Genomic DNA, 16,532 nt, shown 5'->3' on the forward strand with positions numbered 1-16,532 from the left:
TCTAAATGGATTTAAAATTGTTTTTTTATGAGCAGATTAATAAGTAAGACTGACTATACGTGCTTTAAATTTGATATTTTTTCACAGGTTGACACAATTTGTTTAGACCTCCCATTAAATATTTGTGAAACACTTTGCTCAGAATACCTCAGGATTACAGTATTGATTACTTTCAGCCATGAATATTAAAGTACTTTAAGGGGGTGGTGTCGGCCACTTGACCCTTATCCACCCCTTTCCCCAAGAGTCTGCTCCTTTTGGGATCTGTCCTACAGCTCCAGAACTTCATTACCTCTTGAAATACCAGTACTTAGCCTGACAGCTCACACAAACATGCACTAAACGTGATGGTCTACATTTCATATATTCAAATAGTTTAAAAAACTGAATTTTGATGGTGAAAATGAATATTCAAATGTGGAAAAACACGCCTGAGTTTAACTGAATGAAGCCTGCTGTGTTTGGGACAAGAATCGTGACCTTAAATTGCTTGCACAAATCTCTTTATCAGCACTCTACATTTGTTTACTGTGGTTCATTTAAAGTGTTATGGGTAGAGAGAGAGAGGGGGGGAGGGAGTGAGGTCTGCGGTCTTGGCCATTAGTTGATTTACTTGTTTTTGTGTAGGTAATACGCTGTCAAATATGTTTAAACTTAAATAAACAACCTATACAAGTAGTTATGTCTCTTTGTATTGTGTTGCTTAAAGGGTCTGTCGAATATAAAATCAGAATCTCCCATTTCCAACCAGGAAACAATTTCAGAACGGCTGTAGGAAATTGGATTACCTTATCAGAGTATAAATCACTAGCCAAATTGTTGTGTGTGTGTGTGTGTGTGTGTGTGTGTGTGTGTGTGTGTGTGTGTGTGTGTGTGTGTGTGTGTGTGTGTGTGTGTGTGTGTGTGTATGTGTGTGTGAGAGTTTTTTTTATAGTTTTTTTTTTTTAGGGGCTCTCTCAGACACCCATATATATGCTTTAAAGCTCAACAGAAGGTTTGGAACCAGATGGGTTGTAGAGATGTTGAAGAAGTTGAGTAGTTGAGTAGAAGTAAAACAGATAGCAAGGAAGTAAAAGTTTAAACAATTTATGTGATCAACAACCCCCCCACCCCTCCCACTCCCACATTAGTTTTTGTTCTGTTTACATTAGACCTGAGCCGTGGTTAAGTGTACCCTCGGGGGCAAGTTAATACGCGGTGCCAGCTCCAGCTGCCTACTGTTGTTGCATGTGACATCATCCAATGAATTATTGCCAGGATACAAACATAACACCTGTCTGCACTCATGAAGATCTCTTAACATTTCAAACACATAACATCTCAACTTTTCAACTGTTTGTAATCTAATTTTATTTTTTTTTTCTTTGTTATTTTTTTCTCAGTTTATACTGCAAGAATAAAGTCTTATCCAATTCAATCCAACTTCTCTTCAATGAGATATTAATGATTCACTTGCCATTCACTCATTTACACTTCACCTCTGCGTCAGTAGTAACTTTACCATGTAGAAATCTCTAAATGTACTTATTTGCTCTCATTCTCTGCTTCACAATTACTTACCTAAATGTATAGACATTTTTAGATATTACTTTTATACCTTTATATTTTTAGATCTTATTTTGAGCTTGCCACTGTCTGTTCCTTGTATATTATGCTGCTGCCAGCAGGTAATAATTTCCCGATCCTGGGATCAATAAAGTACATCTCATCTCATCATCATTTGTGATCACTACAGATGTACTGAGTTTACCAACAATAATTTAATCTGTCCCTTGGAGCTACAAATCAGCTATATGCAAAATAAATGATGTTGAATTATGAATGTAGCAGAGTACAAAAGCATAAATACTATTTTAATGTTCTTGAGCTTACATCTAGGTATCTCAAACCTGCCCTCTGACCCTCTCGAGGAATCATTACAAGCCTTGTAGTGTGACAGATTATTAGACGCATCCATGTTCTCCTCTTACCGCCATTGTCATTGCGATAACCCTCGTGTAAGGATTGTTACTGAGTGCAGATGATCCTGTCACTTTGTGGGCAATCCACTCACAGTGTGTGGAGTGTTAACGGTTTCATTGTATCAGCCTCTTTTGAGTACACGTGGGCTTTTATTTTGGTAGCTAACTTTGTGATAAGTGGGGAGCAGGAAAAGAAAATGCGGAGGATGAAACTGGCCTTTCTGGAGCAGCTTCTGTGAACTGCACGCCTATTGATATCCTCCATCACATAAGACGTGCATGAGTTTGTGTTCACCCATCTGTGGGAGAGCCAGCAAGGAAGCTTTTGTCTTCAGAATGTCATCATAAGCTCATTATTTTTCTTCTTTCCTGCAGAGCTGCGACCTGTCACCACCTCTCCCAGCGAGTATCTGTGTCTGAACGCAGCAGCACTTCTGTCACTTTGTGCTTCCAGAGCCCAACAGCAGGCATAAAAACACCCAGGGACCACAGGCTGCAAGATTAGGTGAGCTTAAGGCCATGCGCCTCTGGCTATGAGATCAGTCACTGTCTCTCTCTCTCTTTAAGGACACTGTGGTACTTAATTTGCTTGCAGTTATCACTATTACAACTGCTCATTTGATCTCACTGTATACTCAGAATATTTCTAATTTCATGATGTCCTGGCCTCGTGCTTCAGATTCGTGACAGGGAGCAGCGAGATACATTTGACAAGTTATGAAGGGTTCCACTTGTCCTTCGTCATTTTGAGAAATGACTCAGAGTGCTGGTCTAATGGCAGAAACAATAAAAGCTTTCTAGTCCATCAAGCAGTGTCCCAGTGGTATTTAACAGGATTCTGTCGGAGATAGACCTGAATATGAAATCAGCTTCAGCTGGGAACATGCATTCATGTTGATTAATAATCCTGTTAAGCAAATTAACACGAGTTTAACCTCTGACTGTTCAGAGGAATTGTTACTTAGAGGAAGTGGAAGTCTGATTGATTTTCTGTCACTTTGTGAATGAACTACATGCAGATATCAATGGAGGAGATTAGCTGAACATGTGAACGGTGGTCTTATCGACGAAATGGAACACATACTAAGCACACACCTAAGAAATGTACCATTGTTTTTGTGTATTATCAAATTTTATGGGATTTCTATATATTTATGTTCGGTGTACGAGGGAGTGATACAGAAAATGAGCTTTACACTCACCAATCAGACTACCATACTGTGCAGTTAAGTTTATATGTATGACTTTTAGGTGTCAACATCTTCTATGATTACATGCAGCGGTGAAGTCTGCACTTGGGAACCCATCAGCTGATCATGTGCCATACGCTTTTGATCACTTTAAAGACAGATCCTGCTGGGCTCTGTAGATTTTCATTAAATGGAGCTTGTGCCTTTTTTAAATGTCTTAATGAATATGACAAACAGCAGCCTTCTTAAAAATGTGAAGGAATACCTTTGTATTGTAGACGATTTATATTCTGCATATTTTTTCTTCCTAGCCATGTATAATGATATAAATGTACCCTTTGTTCAAGTGTTGGGCTGTATAAAGTAGACTGGTGAGATCACTGGCTGGAGTCAGTTGTTAAAACTATTTTTTACTATTACTATTTTTACTATTACTATTTTTTACTGGTGTTAAAAAGTCTTATGGCAGCCACAAAAGTCCCCTCCAACTTGCCACAAAATAAAATGCAAGTTCAAGTCATGATCTGGTGTTTTTCATTTTTTCATTTCTAAGTCAGGAACACCAGGAATAGCAGGCGATGGTACGATCAAGCAACTTTTCAATACTATTTCCTGTTTCATATGGAGGACACATTCTGTTTTTCTACACTGAACAAGCACTAAGCTATTAAAAGCTAAGCTTTTAATATTTCACATTTTGCAAATGAATTCCAGAGATTCAAGACTGTAATGCTTGATTGGCCATTAGTTGTGTTTCTGTCAAGCTGTTCTCATGCAAATGTTCAATCTGCACATGTAAACAACTTAAAATTGGAGAAAAAAATAATTGAAATATCTTGAAAAGTTTTGACAGGTAGTGAAACACGTGGCTCAATAAGAGGTAAAAGCATCAAACTGCAACAGATTCAGCAAATAAGTGTTGAAATGCAAAAGTAAAATTCCTAAAACTAGCAAAATAGTATAAAATAGTCCAATAGTTAGTTGTTTTTTTTACTTTCTTATAAGTGCATTTTTGCAGTGCTTGTTTACTTTTGCACAAGGTAAAATGATGAAAAAAGTAGCCAAAATCTAGTATCTACCTATTTCTGCTTTAAAATGGGTGTTCAGAGTTTTCTCATTGAGCTTCGTGTTTATTCACTGAAAAATTCAAGGGAAGAAAGGGCAGTGTGCCATAACTACAATCATACACTACCTATTAATGTTAATGTAATGTAACGTTAACAGTTTTTTTTTTTGTCTTGATATCAATGCCAAATGCATTTTGATGTATTAGCAATATCAAAAAGTGAATGGAAAGTAATAAAAGCCAGCAGAAAAGGGTATGAAACAGAAGCTGTTATCAGCTCACACACACACACACACACACACACACACACACACACACACACACACACACACACACACACACACACACACACACACACACACACACACACACACACACACACACACACACACACACGCCGGCTCACGGTTATTCCTCTTGAGGATTGCCACTTACATTCACACATGGTATCACTCATCATTTCTTCAGAGGTGTTTCTGTAGAATTGGTTGTGTGAAAGAAGTCCTGCCTGAATGCTAAGCACATTGACATTCTCACCCACAGGTCCTCTGAAACATTTGTAGAAAATGTCAGGATTGCATGTATGAAACCGTCCTAAACTACTGCCTTGTTCTCGTCTCGGCCTCTTTATGGTTTCTTAAGCTATACAACGCAAAATAAAATCACTTAATACGGCCTGTGCTCAGCCAGATGTTCTCATTCTATGATATAATCAGGCTAGATATTTTTTTTCTCTGTAATTCAGATTTTCTTATCCAACTTTTGGTGTCAAGTATTTAATATGTCTTGCGGTGCCTGTCCGTGGTCTTGTATTTGAGAACAGCCAGTATAAGAGCTGGTCCATTCATCAGCCGTATGTTTTTCTTCTCTGCTCCCCCTTCACAGATAAGGATGGGGTCACAAGTTGCCCTGCTGGGTTGGCTTCTCATTCTGGGCTTCACCACGAGTGCACTGAGTCTCAACCCTGATGACCCGAATGTCTGCAGCCACTGGGAGAGGTAAGCGTCTGCCTTCTTGAGTTTACCACAGTGCATAAACTTTTACTTTGCAGTCATTAGAGAGCACCGACCTCCTGGACAGACACTGTCGATGTTGGATTCTTTTTCCGCACGTGTTCATAACCATTGCTCCAGTTCTAGTGTCAGAGTCCATACGGCAGTATTGATCGCACACATCTCAAGTCACAACTTAAGAGCTGCGAGCAGGGAGGAGTTGCAGCTTCAGTTGAAATATGGAGGCAGATTGATCAGTGTAGTCTCTTCCCAATCAATCATGACATCCACAGTGCCTGAATAATTATTAGCAGTGGTGGCCAGTGTCACCTATGAGAAATAAGCAGGAATAATTTCGGTCTTCGATGCAAAGCAGTGGATGTTAAGATGTATCATTTGGATTATTTCCCTACCAAGGTGAAGGTAGTTAGGATTTGTGTCTCCACTTTGTTTGCACAAGTATGAACTCTGTTGTTAGGCTGCCTTTAAGGTTTTTAAGGGCCTCCAGTATCCCCACTGGTAGCATGCATTACAAACATTTGCTTTCATCTCATATCAAGGAAAAACTATTATCCTGACCACTTTTGGTTTTGACAGCAGCAATGTTTAGAAGTACTATGTAATTAAAAAATAAATGAAATTAAAAAAGTTTTAAAAGTTTCTCAGCAGAAAATTGTTCTTGCAATTTGATCTATAGATATCATGTCATCAAGAATTGTATTATTGTAACTGAGTTGGGCTGAGCTATCTAGTATGAATTTAAATTTTGTTAAATAGTTCAATTCAGTGTTTTTCATGTTCAGGGTCGGAGCCCTGCAAACGGTTGCAAGACATTTTAAACTAGACAGATGTGAGCAAAAAGGAAAGATTTTTCAGAGTTTTCCCTGACCAACTATATCTAATTCATTTATAGATTAAAATTTTATGACTGGGGCAAGAGAGAATAAGATTATTTTAAAAATTACAAAATGGACAAATAACAGCAGTGTTAGTTTTTGCAAGCAAAGGTGGCTCATCACTTTGAGTCCATTAGAGAATCATTAGTCACTAAAAAAGATATATTTTAATGCCACATTGCAAACAACTTATGCCATTTAAGTGCATAATAATGTGAAAAAGATTCATATGGTCTGAGGATATCTGAGTGGGTAAAGGCCAGCATAGTCCAAACATTACAGGTTTCTGCAACTTGTATGTGAACATGTGCAGGAATGCTGCAGCTTTCTCTGCACACAAGCTAATCTCAGATGAAATAAATGGCTGTAGACACATGTTCTGTTGTCAGATGAATCTATCTCAGTTGTGTCTACTGGGAAAACATATTCTACATGCCACAAATAAGAAAAAACATGAATGCTGTGCAGAAGCAAGGGTCTGTGATTATATGGTGCAGCATCAACACCCTTGGAAGGGGGATTTTGCCTGCGTATAAAGGTAATGCTGATATAGATGTGCATATTTGAATTTTGGAGAAACATATGGTATCATCAAGACTACGTATTTCCACTTTTTTGGCAGGTTTTGTGATTATCTCAGTTGGACAAAGCAGAGTGGTGGTTGCCTGACTGCCCCACCAGCAGTTCACATCCGTCTGGAGAATTATAAAGGGAAGAATTAGCTGAATGTGACATTTTAGCTGCTCAATTGAGCAGCTAAAAAAAATTGGAAATCTTTTTTTTTTAAATATGCCTCTCTGTACTTTGAAAGTGTATGTTGTGTTTGTTGCATTTTTGGAGTAAGTTTATACATAAAAAAGCTTCAGTTGGTTACTGATGAGGGGAACGAGAGAATTGACATTAAGGCTGTGTCTGTTTTTGGATATTCTTTTTTTATTTATTAAATGAGAATCAACATTTTTATTTCTGCCTCTTATTTATATAAAAATATGATTAGGTTAAGGAGTTGGGAAAACTAAAGACACCTTGGAAATGACTAAGAACTCCTTGTAACCCCCTAATTGCACCTACGTTTGTGAGAGTCCTGTGTGCTGCTGGTGTCTTTACACGTTTTTACACGTTTGTATTTCAGTTATGCCGTGACTGTCCAGGAATCCTACGCTCACCCATTTGACCAGATCTATTACACCAGATGTACGGACATCCTTAACTGGTTTAAATGTACAAGACACAGGTACGTTTGAAATACCTTCTTCTTCTTCTTTCAGTTGCTGACTTTCACTCTCACCAAAATTTAGAACCAAATTTATAAAAACCAAAATAGATGTCTCTGTCACGGTGGCTGATTGAACAGCACCTAGATGGCTTTCATGGTAATAATCTGTTTTAGTAATCATCTTTGAATCCCTCCATAGGGGGTGTATAACTGTAAAGGCGTGAAGAATTAACTCCCGAGGGCAGGAGGGCAGAATTGCATTTGTTTTTGCTAGTAACACAGAGATATCAAGTAACTTTTACCCTCTATGTGTTTCCTCCCTCTCAGTTAGGGCCTGTCCTTACAATACATAGCTGTCTGCGTGTGTCTAATTTTCCAGGATCAGCTATAAGACATCTTACCGGCGGGGAGTGAGGACCATGTATAGGCGCCGCTCACAGTGTTGCCCTGGTTACTTTGAGAGCGGAGACTTGTGTGTTCGTGAGTATCAATTTCCTAAATCCTTTGTCCTCACTGATGACTGATTCTGGGGAAAATAAATACATAGTAGAGCTGTTCCTGTCCTGCATGGACGCCGTTACCTTTCCTGTTTGCTTCATCCATGCGAACTTGATTATGATGTGATTAAGTATGATTTCATAAGATGGCATGCTGTTTTAAATGATGCCCTGCTTCTTGCTCGGCTCTTCCAGCGAGAGCATTTTAATTGAAGTTGTATAACAATGACAAAATTTAATGAGCCAAGAAGCTGCTGGTTAGAGAGACAGGAAGTGTAGTACCCAACATAAAACTGGACCAGAGTCTGACGGATTAAAAAGAGCAGAAGCCTTGAAAATTAGACTGTAGCAACATGCTGATAAAAATCTGTCACTGTCATTTTTATAGTGTCATTAATGGACATTGACTTCTTCTTCTTCCTCACTTCAAACTGAATATCTTTGCACGCTGGTCAAATAGAGGCAGAACATCTTACAGTTGCCTCAGAGTTGTATTTTTAACATTTTTGTCCAACCAGATTTTTTATTCTCTTTATACAAGTTTAACATTGCACTTTCATGCTCTCCTAGATCTTTTGCAGCATCGAAGGTTTCTAACACAATGGCTGAGCCGTGTGGGTTTGCTCTTTGACCACAGCTGAGCTTGTCCTTGTCAAAGCTTTAATCGCCTCAGGGTAGCAAAGAGTCCAAGCTGGTGTGATTATATGGTGGTCTTCAGGGCTGATGTATAGAATGATCAATAATGCATTCATTAACAATTTAACTGACAGTGGAGGTATTTGTTCATTAATAGGCTTTTCAGAGTGTTAAATAGGTGCATCGCTGAACTGAGTAGGGCCCCTCTAGAAGGAGACCTTCTCTTTTCATGATCGGTTTCTCCTTCATAATATGTGCAGCCCGGCCGTTTAACCCAGCGTATTTCAGGTGACGTGGGGCCGCCGAGTTGATAGAGGCCAACAGGGCAGCGTCTGCTTTCTGCTGCCTTTGCAAACCTTTCTTTTTTTTAATCCTTGCACGTTCACCACCAGGATTAAAAGATTTGTACTACTCAAGCAGTTTTGCACTCAGTGACAAAAGGAAACCTTAGAGAGTAAATTGACCCAAAATTAACCAGTAAAGTCGTCTATTGGTATTTACCCACCCCATCACAATGAACACACGCACACGCACACGCACACACACGCACACAAACACGCACACACATGCAGGACTCTCAACGACGAGTCGGTTTTGATAAAAGTCGGAAAAGCTTCATATGCTTTTCCCTTTTAGTCATGCCTGTTTATTTTTTCCTTTTTGTCAAAAGGCATCACATGGCTACTCACATCAGCTTCAACGAGGAACTGCTGAATAAATCTGGACATTTTGAGACTCCACATGAGCAACAACTGTTACATAAACACATAAATGGAAAACAGTTGTGACTCTAATAACTGTTTGTTATTTAGTGTCATATCATGTTTTACAAGTCATTGTTTGTTTTTTTCAAGGTCATCCACAATAAGTCAACTTCCACCTGCTTGTCTTTAACTAGTGCTTATGTTTTCAAGTAAAGGTCTGTATTATTTCTTTGACCTTTGATCTTTCAAAAGTCATTACCTTAAAACGTTTCCAGCCTATGAAGACGATATGAAGAACTCATTTCCCTCTTAACAAGCATGATTATTAAAGTTGTGCATGAAGAAGTGAGAAGAACTTGCTAATGACAAGCGCCCGTAATATCTTCCGAGGCTGACAGGCTCTGCAGTGCAATGAGTCCTTATTTTTTTTAAAGCATCAAGGCCTGATGACTCCTGCATGAATCTTACCTGTACACTGCTGAAGGATGGTTTTAAAATGACTGGCTGCAGAATTCATTGGGTTTTGATAAGCGTCACATTTGCATTTTGATGATATGGAAGATGATGAGATTTTTCTTCAGAAAGGGATGCTGTGCCTTTGATTTCTTTTTCATTTTGGCTTTGTTGAGTTCTTTTTTTTTAATGCTTCAAAGTAGCAGTTATAAAATAAGTCATCCCTGTGTTAGACAGGGCTTGTAGAGGAAGCTCTGCATGAAGATGTTTGATGTCTTCTGTAGTCTCCGGGATTAATCTAACAATCAGCTACAACACACTATTTTACTTTTCACTGCAAAACAATTCCTTTATTATGATAATAACAATGATAAAACCACAAATGAAGCCGCACTGGTAGGTTTTCTTTCTTTTCTTTGGTAAGTTTGAGTGTTACAGGAGGGAGAGGAGGGCCCGCCTGCAAACGTCATGCAGGTAAGGAAAACAAATAAGTCTTAAAAGAAAATGAAAATATATAAAAAGCAGTAGGATGTCAAGTATAAGAGATGAGAGGAAGGGACTAAACAGGACTTTGTATGAAGGTGAGGCTAATCGCACACAAGATAATGATGATGGGGACGTTAACAAGGATAACCTGGTAGCATATTCCTGCGTACGCTGAGAAACACGATGATTCATGCCTCACAGGTGTGACAGGCACTAAGTGAAACAGACGAGACATAAATATTAAAGGATACAAGCTCTGCAAAATAAAAACATGAAATAAGGCTTTACTAAGACGATTAGAAAAATGCCCAAAAATAAAATGTTCAACCTGGATACAAAACATGGAGGTACAAATCACAAGGACGACGGTAGGGGGAGAAACAAGGAACCTTAGAAAAACCCATATATGACAGAGACCGTAAAGAGGTCTTTTTTTATGTGACGTCTTAAAAGATTGTAGTTTGACTGGGCAAAATTATTAACTTTAATAACACTGAATGGCAATCACCAATTAGCTCCATTGTTCCTGTTCTGATAACACCTCTGCATAATGAGTAAGACTAGCCTTTTATCTAGATGAAAGACTCAATTTTCCAACAGATTCCTTAGACATGACTTAGGCAGAGTGATTCATGAATTTCAATTAAAATGAAAGACCTACCTCCTACTTTATTATGCCTTCCCTTCAGTACACCGGTTCAGATCTCAGGAGAAGGGTGTGCTTTATCCTTTCTCTCATATTCAAAACTTAATTTCCATATTCCTTTTTTTTTCTAAGGAATGTGGCACATTTGCATTTCCCTGTACTCGCTGATCAGAATTTGCTGATTGAAACTAAATGAAATCAACTCATCGTGGTGACATTGAATTTGTCTCCACCTCCCTTTGAATACTCTGCATACTGTGGACTCATTGATTACAGGTAGTCGATCTCGCTGCTTCCGTCAGCACAAACGTTGGAGCCCTTCCTTCTCTTTCTTTTTGCTGCCTTACTGTAATTAGACAGTTTTATGCCAATGTACTGATGCTCAGAAATCTGCCCTGAATTATCTTTCAATCTCTGGTTTATCTTTTTTTTTTTTTTTTTTTGTGCCGTGGGAGCATTTCTGCAATTATCTATGGCTGGTGGGTGTTTGGGATTCACTCCTCTTTCTCCTCCCCTGCTGCATTTCACTTGCTGGTGGTGGATCCTAATCAAGGCCTGATTGAGTGATAATCTATAGTAGCAGTGTTCTGGCCTGCAGCCTGCCCCCGTTGACCTGTCCGCCTGCAGCGCGGATACCATAGCGCTGCACACAGATGTGGAGAGACCTTGCGTTTTAGATAAAATCCTATATAGCAAGACACAAGGCTAAAGAGGAAAGAACAACTAAGCCAAAAAACTTGGATGAAACGTTAGATGGGGTTTGATCAGTTAAGGGGACGGGCTGTCTGCTCGGCTGCCCTTGGCCTGTGTATCGTCCCTCCACAGGCCATGTTAGTGGGCTGCTGATTCCCATTAGGGAGGGTTTGCCAGTGCATCTTCCTCCCCAGATAAGAAGTTTCTTCTCTTATCCCTGCTGCCCACATGACCTTTGCTGCCATTCATGCCAAGTACCATTTTTTTTGTCTTGATTATATTTATTAAGCTTTTGTGAAATTGTTCCTGCTACTATAGGATGAATATAAAACCTCCACCTCAAAAAAGAAAACCTTCCAGCGCTTGAGAGCACTCTTCCAGGAATACTAATGCCTCCCTGATCAATCTGGTGTTGTGTCGCTCAATATGAATGATCAAGAAAACTGCATGCCTGGTAAACACTGCAACGCACTCGCAACATTAAAGCTTCACAATATGGCGGAGCGTTAGAGGTGATTTACAACTCACCCGTCACGGCTCAGCATGTTGATAACGACTCGCTGTGGAGAGTGAAGGTATGTCATAAACCAGGATGTTAACTAAGGACTCTCTAAAGAAATCATATAGCCTGTTTTCAAGCGCTGGAGGAGGATGTTGAATACTTGTATGAGTGGCAAAGCTCAGATTTAGTCCCAAGGAAGAAATATTGAGTGTTCAGTTTCATGGACTGTTTTCTGTCAGCCGTTATCTGATGGTTTTAATTATTCTGTTTATTGGTCGTTTAATGATCTTTTACACCCTGCTTGTGTCTGTGCATGTGCGTGTGAGTGTTAACACAATTATAAATTGCACTAATGAGAGGATGTCTCTGTGTCTCAGCTCTGTGTACAGAGGAGTGCGTACATGGCCGCTGCGTGTCTCCCGATTCGTGCCAGTGTGAGCCGGGCTGGGGAGGACTGGACTGCTCCAGTGGTGAGTGCCCTTTACCTCTAAACCTAATTAGTCACTGAGACTCATTTATTCTTAAATTGCTCTCACAGCCAGTAAGTCCATAAGACTGCTGTGAATCTATTTAGCCTCGATGTCCGTCTATCTCAAAGCTGCTCAGCTTTGTATCCTCTCTCTACTTAGCAAACACAGCCAATGGAACAGGTAAGTCACAATGAATTCATTTTCATTTGGTGGAAGTGGAAGTGAGTTGCTTGATGAATCTAGTGGATGGATGGATGGTTGTACCCCCCCTTGTGTGCACCAAACTCTCTGTTATGGTCTTAATCATGATTAGACTGGTGCCTATGTCTTGTTCAGTGAAATGATGGATCAGTGCCAGGCTGAAACAAACCATTGTGGCAGTGTCTCTGTTTACTGGGGTTACCTTGGCTCCTGGAGGCCGGATGGGCGGGCGGAGCTGGGCATATTCCCCCTGCAATCAGTTAAATGCTGGAGCCTCGCTCAGACAGCAGCAAAAACTCTATATATCCTTTAGTGTAATTTATGCCTGCATAAAACTGTGCATATGGAAGGCTCTTATTCTTCAACAGAGATAGTAACACTGATGACGACCCAGTCACCATTTCCTACATCAACATTTCTAACCTTAAATTTCACAACTTCAGCTGTTTCACTGCAATTGCCTGTTGCATATTACGAAATGAGTAATGGCAGATAAAATTATATCAGTCGTGTTGCTGTTGAGATCTATGAGTTTCATTATAAAGAGAGCCATTCACTGATTAGCAACCGTCTGTAAATCAGCTGCTCTCGCTGCAGCAACGGGCTGTTGGAGGTGGATTCATAGGCGTAAGTGAAAAGCCAGAGTTGTTTGCCGCAGCTCCCTCCTCCTGACTTGTCAGGGTCCAGCAGGGAGGATTGGAGGTTCAGGCCCTGAGGGCATCTCTTGTCCCACTATAAGTTAGCTAGGAATGAATCCATGTGCGCTTTCAGCCTTGCTAATCCACCTTGTTGAAACGGACTTGATTACTGAGACAGAGGCATTATTCATAACTTTAGATTTCCATATCAGGCATGATTCCAGGCTCTTTCATTTATGAGCTTTCATCTGTAGAAATTAGGAATGCGCGCCAATTTTTCAATTAAATCTGCCCTCCTTTTGCTTTGTGTAAATGGTTCAGCATGTTTTTCTGTCTGTCACTGTAATTTTTACTTTCACCCAGCACAGATAGAGTGCGATTTTTGTAAAAGTCACTATGCAAGTGGATACCAGCATCGTATTACGGATCCCGTGGTCACAATTACAACAAATAATTTCCCATACAAACAATGCTTGAGTTTATTTGATGTGCATTTCACCACAGGGTTTGGCTTGAAAAGCCGTAATGCACGGCAGAATGAGCTGCTCACGCGACAAAGGGTGGGTAAAATGTGATAAAAAAAAAAGTGTGTCGCCCAAGCTCAGAGATGAAGCGCTGCCGTGGGATGCTGCAGCCTAAAGCCGAAGTGACAGCCTTTCAACCAGTGATCTGGAGCTGGATCAGAGGCTTGGACCTAGTTTCTGGAGCAACACCCACCAGGAGGCAGTTTTTCTATATGGGTCAGGTGGTGAAAATAAAGAGTTGGACCGTTTGTTGCCAGAAAGGGGAAAGCGATAAGGTGGGAGAGATTTACTGAATTGTGTTGGTGGAGACAAACAAACGATATTGCCAGTTTTATTTCGCCTGCAAGTGCCCACCTGCTGTAGCCAGAAGAACCTTCATCCCAATTTCGTTCATCTCGAAGCAACAGTCCCACTGAGGCTAGACTCGCCCCGTAACCCTCCTGCAGTCCTGAGGCGCCTCAGCCTCATCTCAAGGACATGGCAGTAGACAGATAAAACAGCATAACAAGACTGATGAGTGGCCAAAGCTGCTGGGGGTGACTGGGAACATTAACTCCTGTGTTTTGGAATGTTTTAAACATGTTTCTTTAATAATATGTCACAAACTGTTTTTATTTTTAATTCAACTGTTTCAGCAATAAAAGTGTCTGAATATTTGATTTTTTTAATGGTTCAGTTTGCTGTTTTTTCTGCTTGTCTCTCTTTTTAAGATTTAAGTGTATTGTTTGTCCTCTCTGTTCCATATACTTTATCCGCCAGTAGGGTTTCTCTTAAAAACAATGCTGTTGTTTTTTTTTACCATTTTCAATAAGAATTTCACATGGATGACAAAGTATTTAAGTCGATAAAGAAGCAACTTTTGCAAAGGCAATTCAGTTAAATGCGGCTCTGCTGATGGGACGGAGCAGCACGTCTTCTGTGATTTTAGTCAGCTCATGTAAAGTGCTCGGCTTTGAGGATGTAATGACATTATTGGATGTAGTCTGCAGCAGATATTGCATGTGTTGGATAACCATGCAGCATAAGGGTAATATCAAGTCTTCGTAGGATATTATGAGTTTATTAAATGAAAACTGTATAAAGTTTTCTTCAGGACATTATGAGTTTCTTGGGTTTAGAAGTGGAGTTGTTTTCCTGTAGTTTCAGAGAAATTACTAAGTCTATATTCCCTCATTGTGGAGTGGTTTTCAAGACTCTGCAATTTAATTCTCCTGATGAGTCTGTCAAACAAGGTCACTATATACTGCAGTAATAACAGCTTTCAAATAAAGACAGCGATAAAGATAGATGTTGTATGCACTAGCCATTTTTAGCTGTGACTGCCATCACTTGAAAAATATTAGGTGTAATGAAGCATTGATTTCATGAGCTTCAGTGAGATAATGACATGTTCCCGTTGCTCAGTGGGAAAATCTTTTTCATAAAATGGACCTTTTAGTCTTGTATCTCTCAACCAACCCCCACCCCCATTTATGGTGGAAATGTTTGGCTGTTTGTGAAGAGATTTTCTTTTTTTTTTAAATCAATGCAACCGAGGTACGCACCTGAGAAGTTGGAGGAGCAGTTGAGCTTTGTTAACCACGAACCATCCTTTGTGTTCCTGGAAGAAATCTATCACACTTAATAGCCAAATCTAATGTGGTTGGCCTGCCGCGGTCCATGAGCTAACACATTCTTCAACGTGTTAAAATGATAAAGCAGCCATTGTTGTGGGTGCTGTACAGATGATAAATTGATAAATGTGCCCCATGAATGCTTTTTCATGGGCCATTGCACCAGATTAGGTGCGACTTGTTGTTTTATGTTAATTGAAAAGTAAAGTATTCCTGTTTGAGGTTTTATTAGATTAAAAAATCTGGGGTGGTGATCACAACAGTCCAGGTCAAACGGAAAGGGCATGTAATTATTTCAGCTTCATTAGGTGATTTTATATGATGGGTATAGTAAAGTATATCACCCAAACACGTCAGAGCGAAACCAGACCAAATCAGCGCCGTTACACTTCAATTTGGTCTGGAAAACACTCTTGTGAGGACTCCCTCTGGCACATGTCAACAGTATTTACGTATTATTCTCTGAGGTACGTCGAAGCCAGATGGCCCTTCCCCAGTCCCTCATTGACATGCATCGCTGTCCAAATCCAAGAGACTAAATCACATAGAATATTACGGAAACACACATAGATTTACTCTCACTTGACTCATCAGTCTAAATGTCACTTAACTTTGCTCTTAGAACTTCTCTGTTCATTAATCTTACAGATAGAAAGCGCAGCGTGTCTGCGTGCTCGTATGTGTACGTGCTCGCATACCATTTGTCAGAGTAAAAAACAAGTCTGTTTTCTTTGAGATGATGCTTCCATATCAACAACAGAAAAGAGAGGAAAAACTCCAAAAGTGAGACTTCATCTCCACATCAGCTTTTGAAAAAGAAGTCCACATCGATTGAATTCCTCATTATACAAACATGTAAAGAGACACTTTGGGGAGAACTATGAATATTCTAACTGTATGACTCTCAAGGGGTTCCTTGCTGATTGTAACAGTCGATGCGAACTGCCTCATTCATTTTGGTAGATCAAAGCGTCCAGGCAATGGTATTTCTCAAGAGGAAAGAAAATGGACCAATCTATAGTGGCTGATGCCTCTGCATGTGTGTGTGAGTGTGTGAGTGTATGTGTGTGTGGATGTCATTGAAGCTGAGCCCTGCTGCACAGAGTTCTGTTATTGTAGGCTGCACTCTATTCCTCACGAGTATCGCA

General features: G+C 39.9%; 1 protein-coding gene across 2 annotated transcripts in view; it reads left to right on the forward strand.

The window, feature by feature from the left end:
- Positions 1-16,532, forward strand: part of megf11 (multiple EGF-like-domains 11) — a 93,042-nt gene that overhangs the window by 18,577 nt on the left and 57,933 nt on the right. For both annotated transcript variants that reach the window (XM_061721783.1, XM_061721784.1), the window contains exons 2-6: positions 2,337-2,466; positions 5,103-5,215; positions 7,238-7,339; positions 7,701-7,801; positions 12,316-12,408. In XM_061721783.1, coding sequence (XP_061577767.1) covers positions 5,109-5,215; positions 7,238-7,339; positions 7,701-7,801; positions 12,316-12,408 — 403 coding nt within the window. In that variant the 5' untranslated portion in view covers positions 2,337-2,466; positions 5,103-5,108. The remainder of the gene's footprint in view (positions 1-2,336; positions 2,467-5,102; positions 5,216-7,237; positions 7,340-7,700; positions 7,802-12,315; positions 12,409-16,532) is intronic.

Source organism: Cololabis saira, chromosome 5, assembly GCF_033807715.1.
Source record: "Cololabis saira isolate AMF1-May2022 chromosome 5, fColSai1.1, whole genome shotgun sequence".
NCBI lineage: Eukaryota > Metazoa > Chordata > Actinopteri > Beloniformes > Belonidae > Cololabis > Cololabis saira.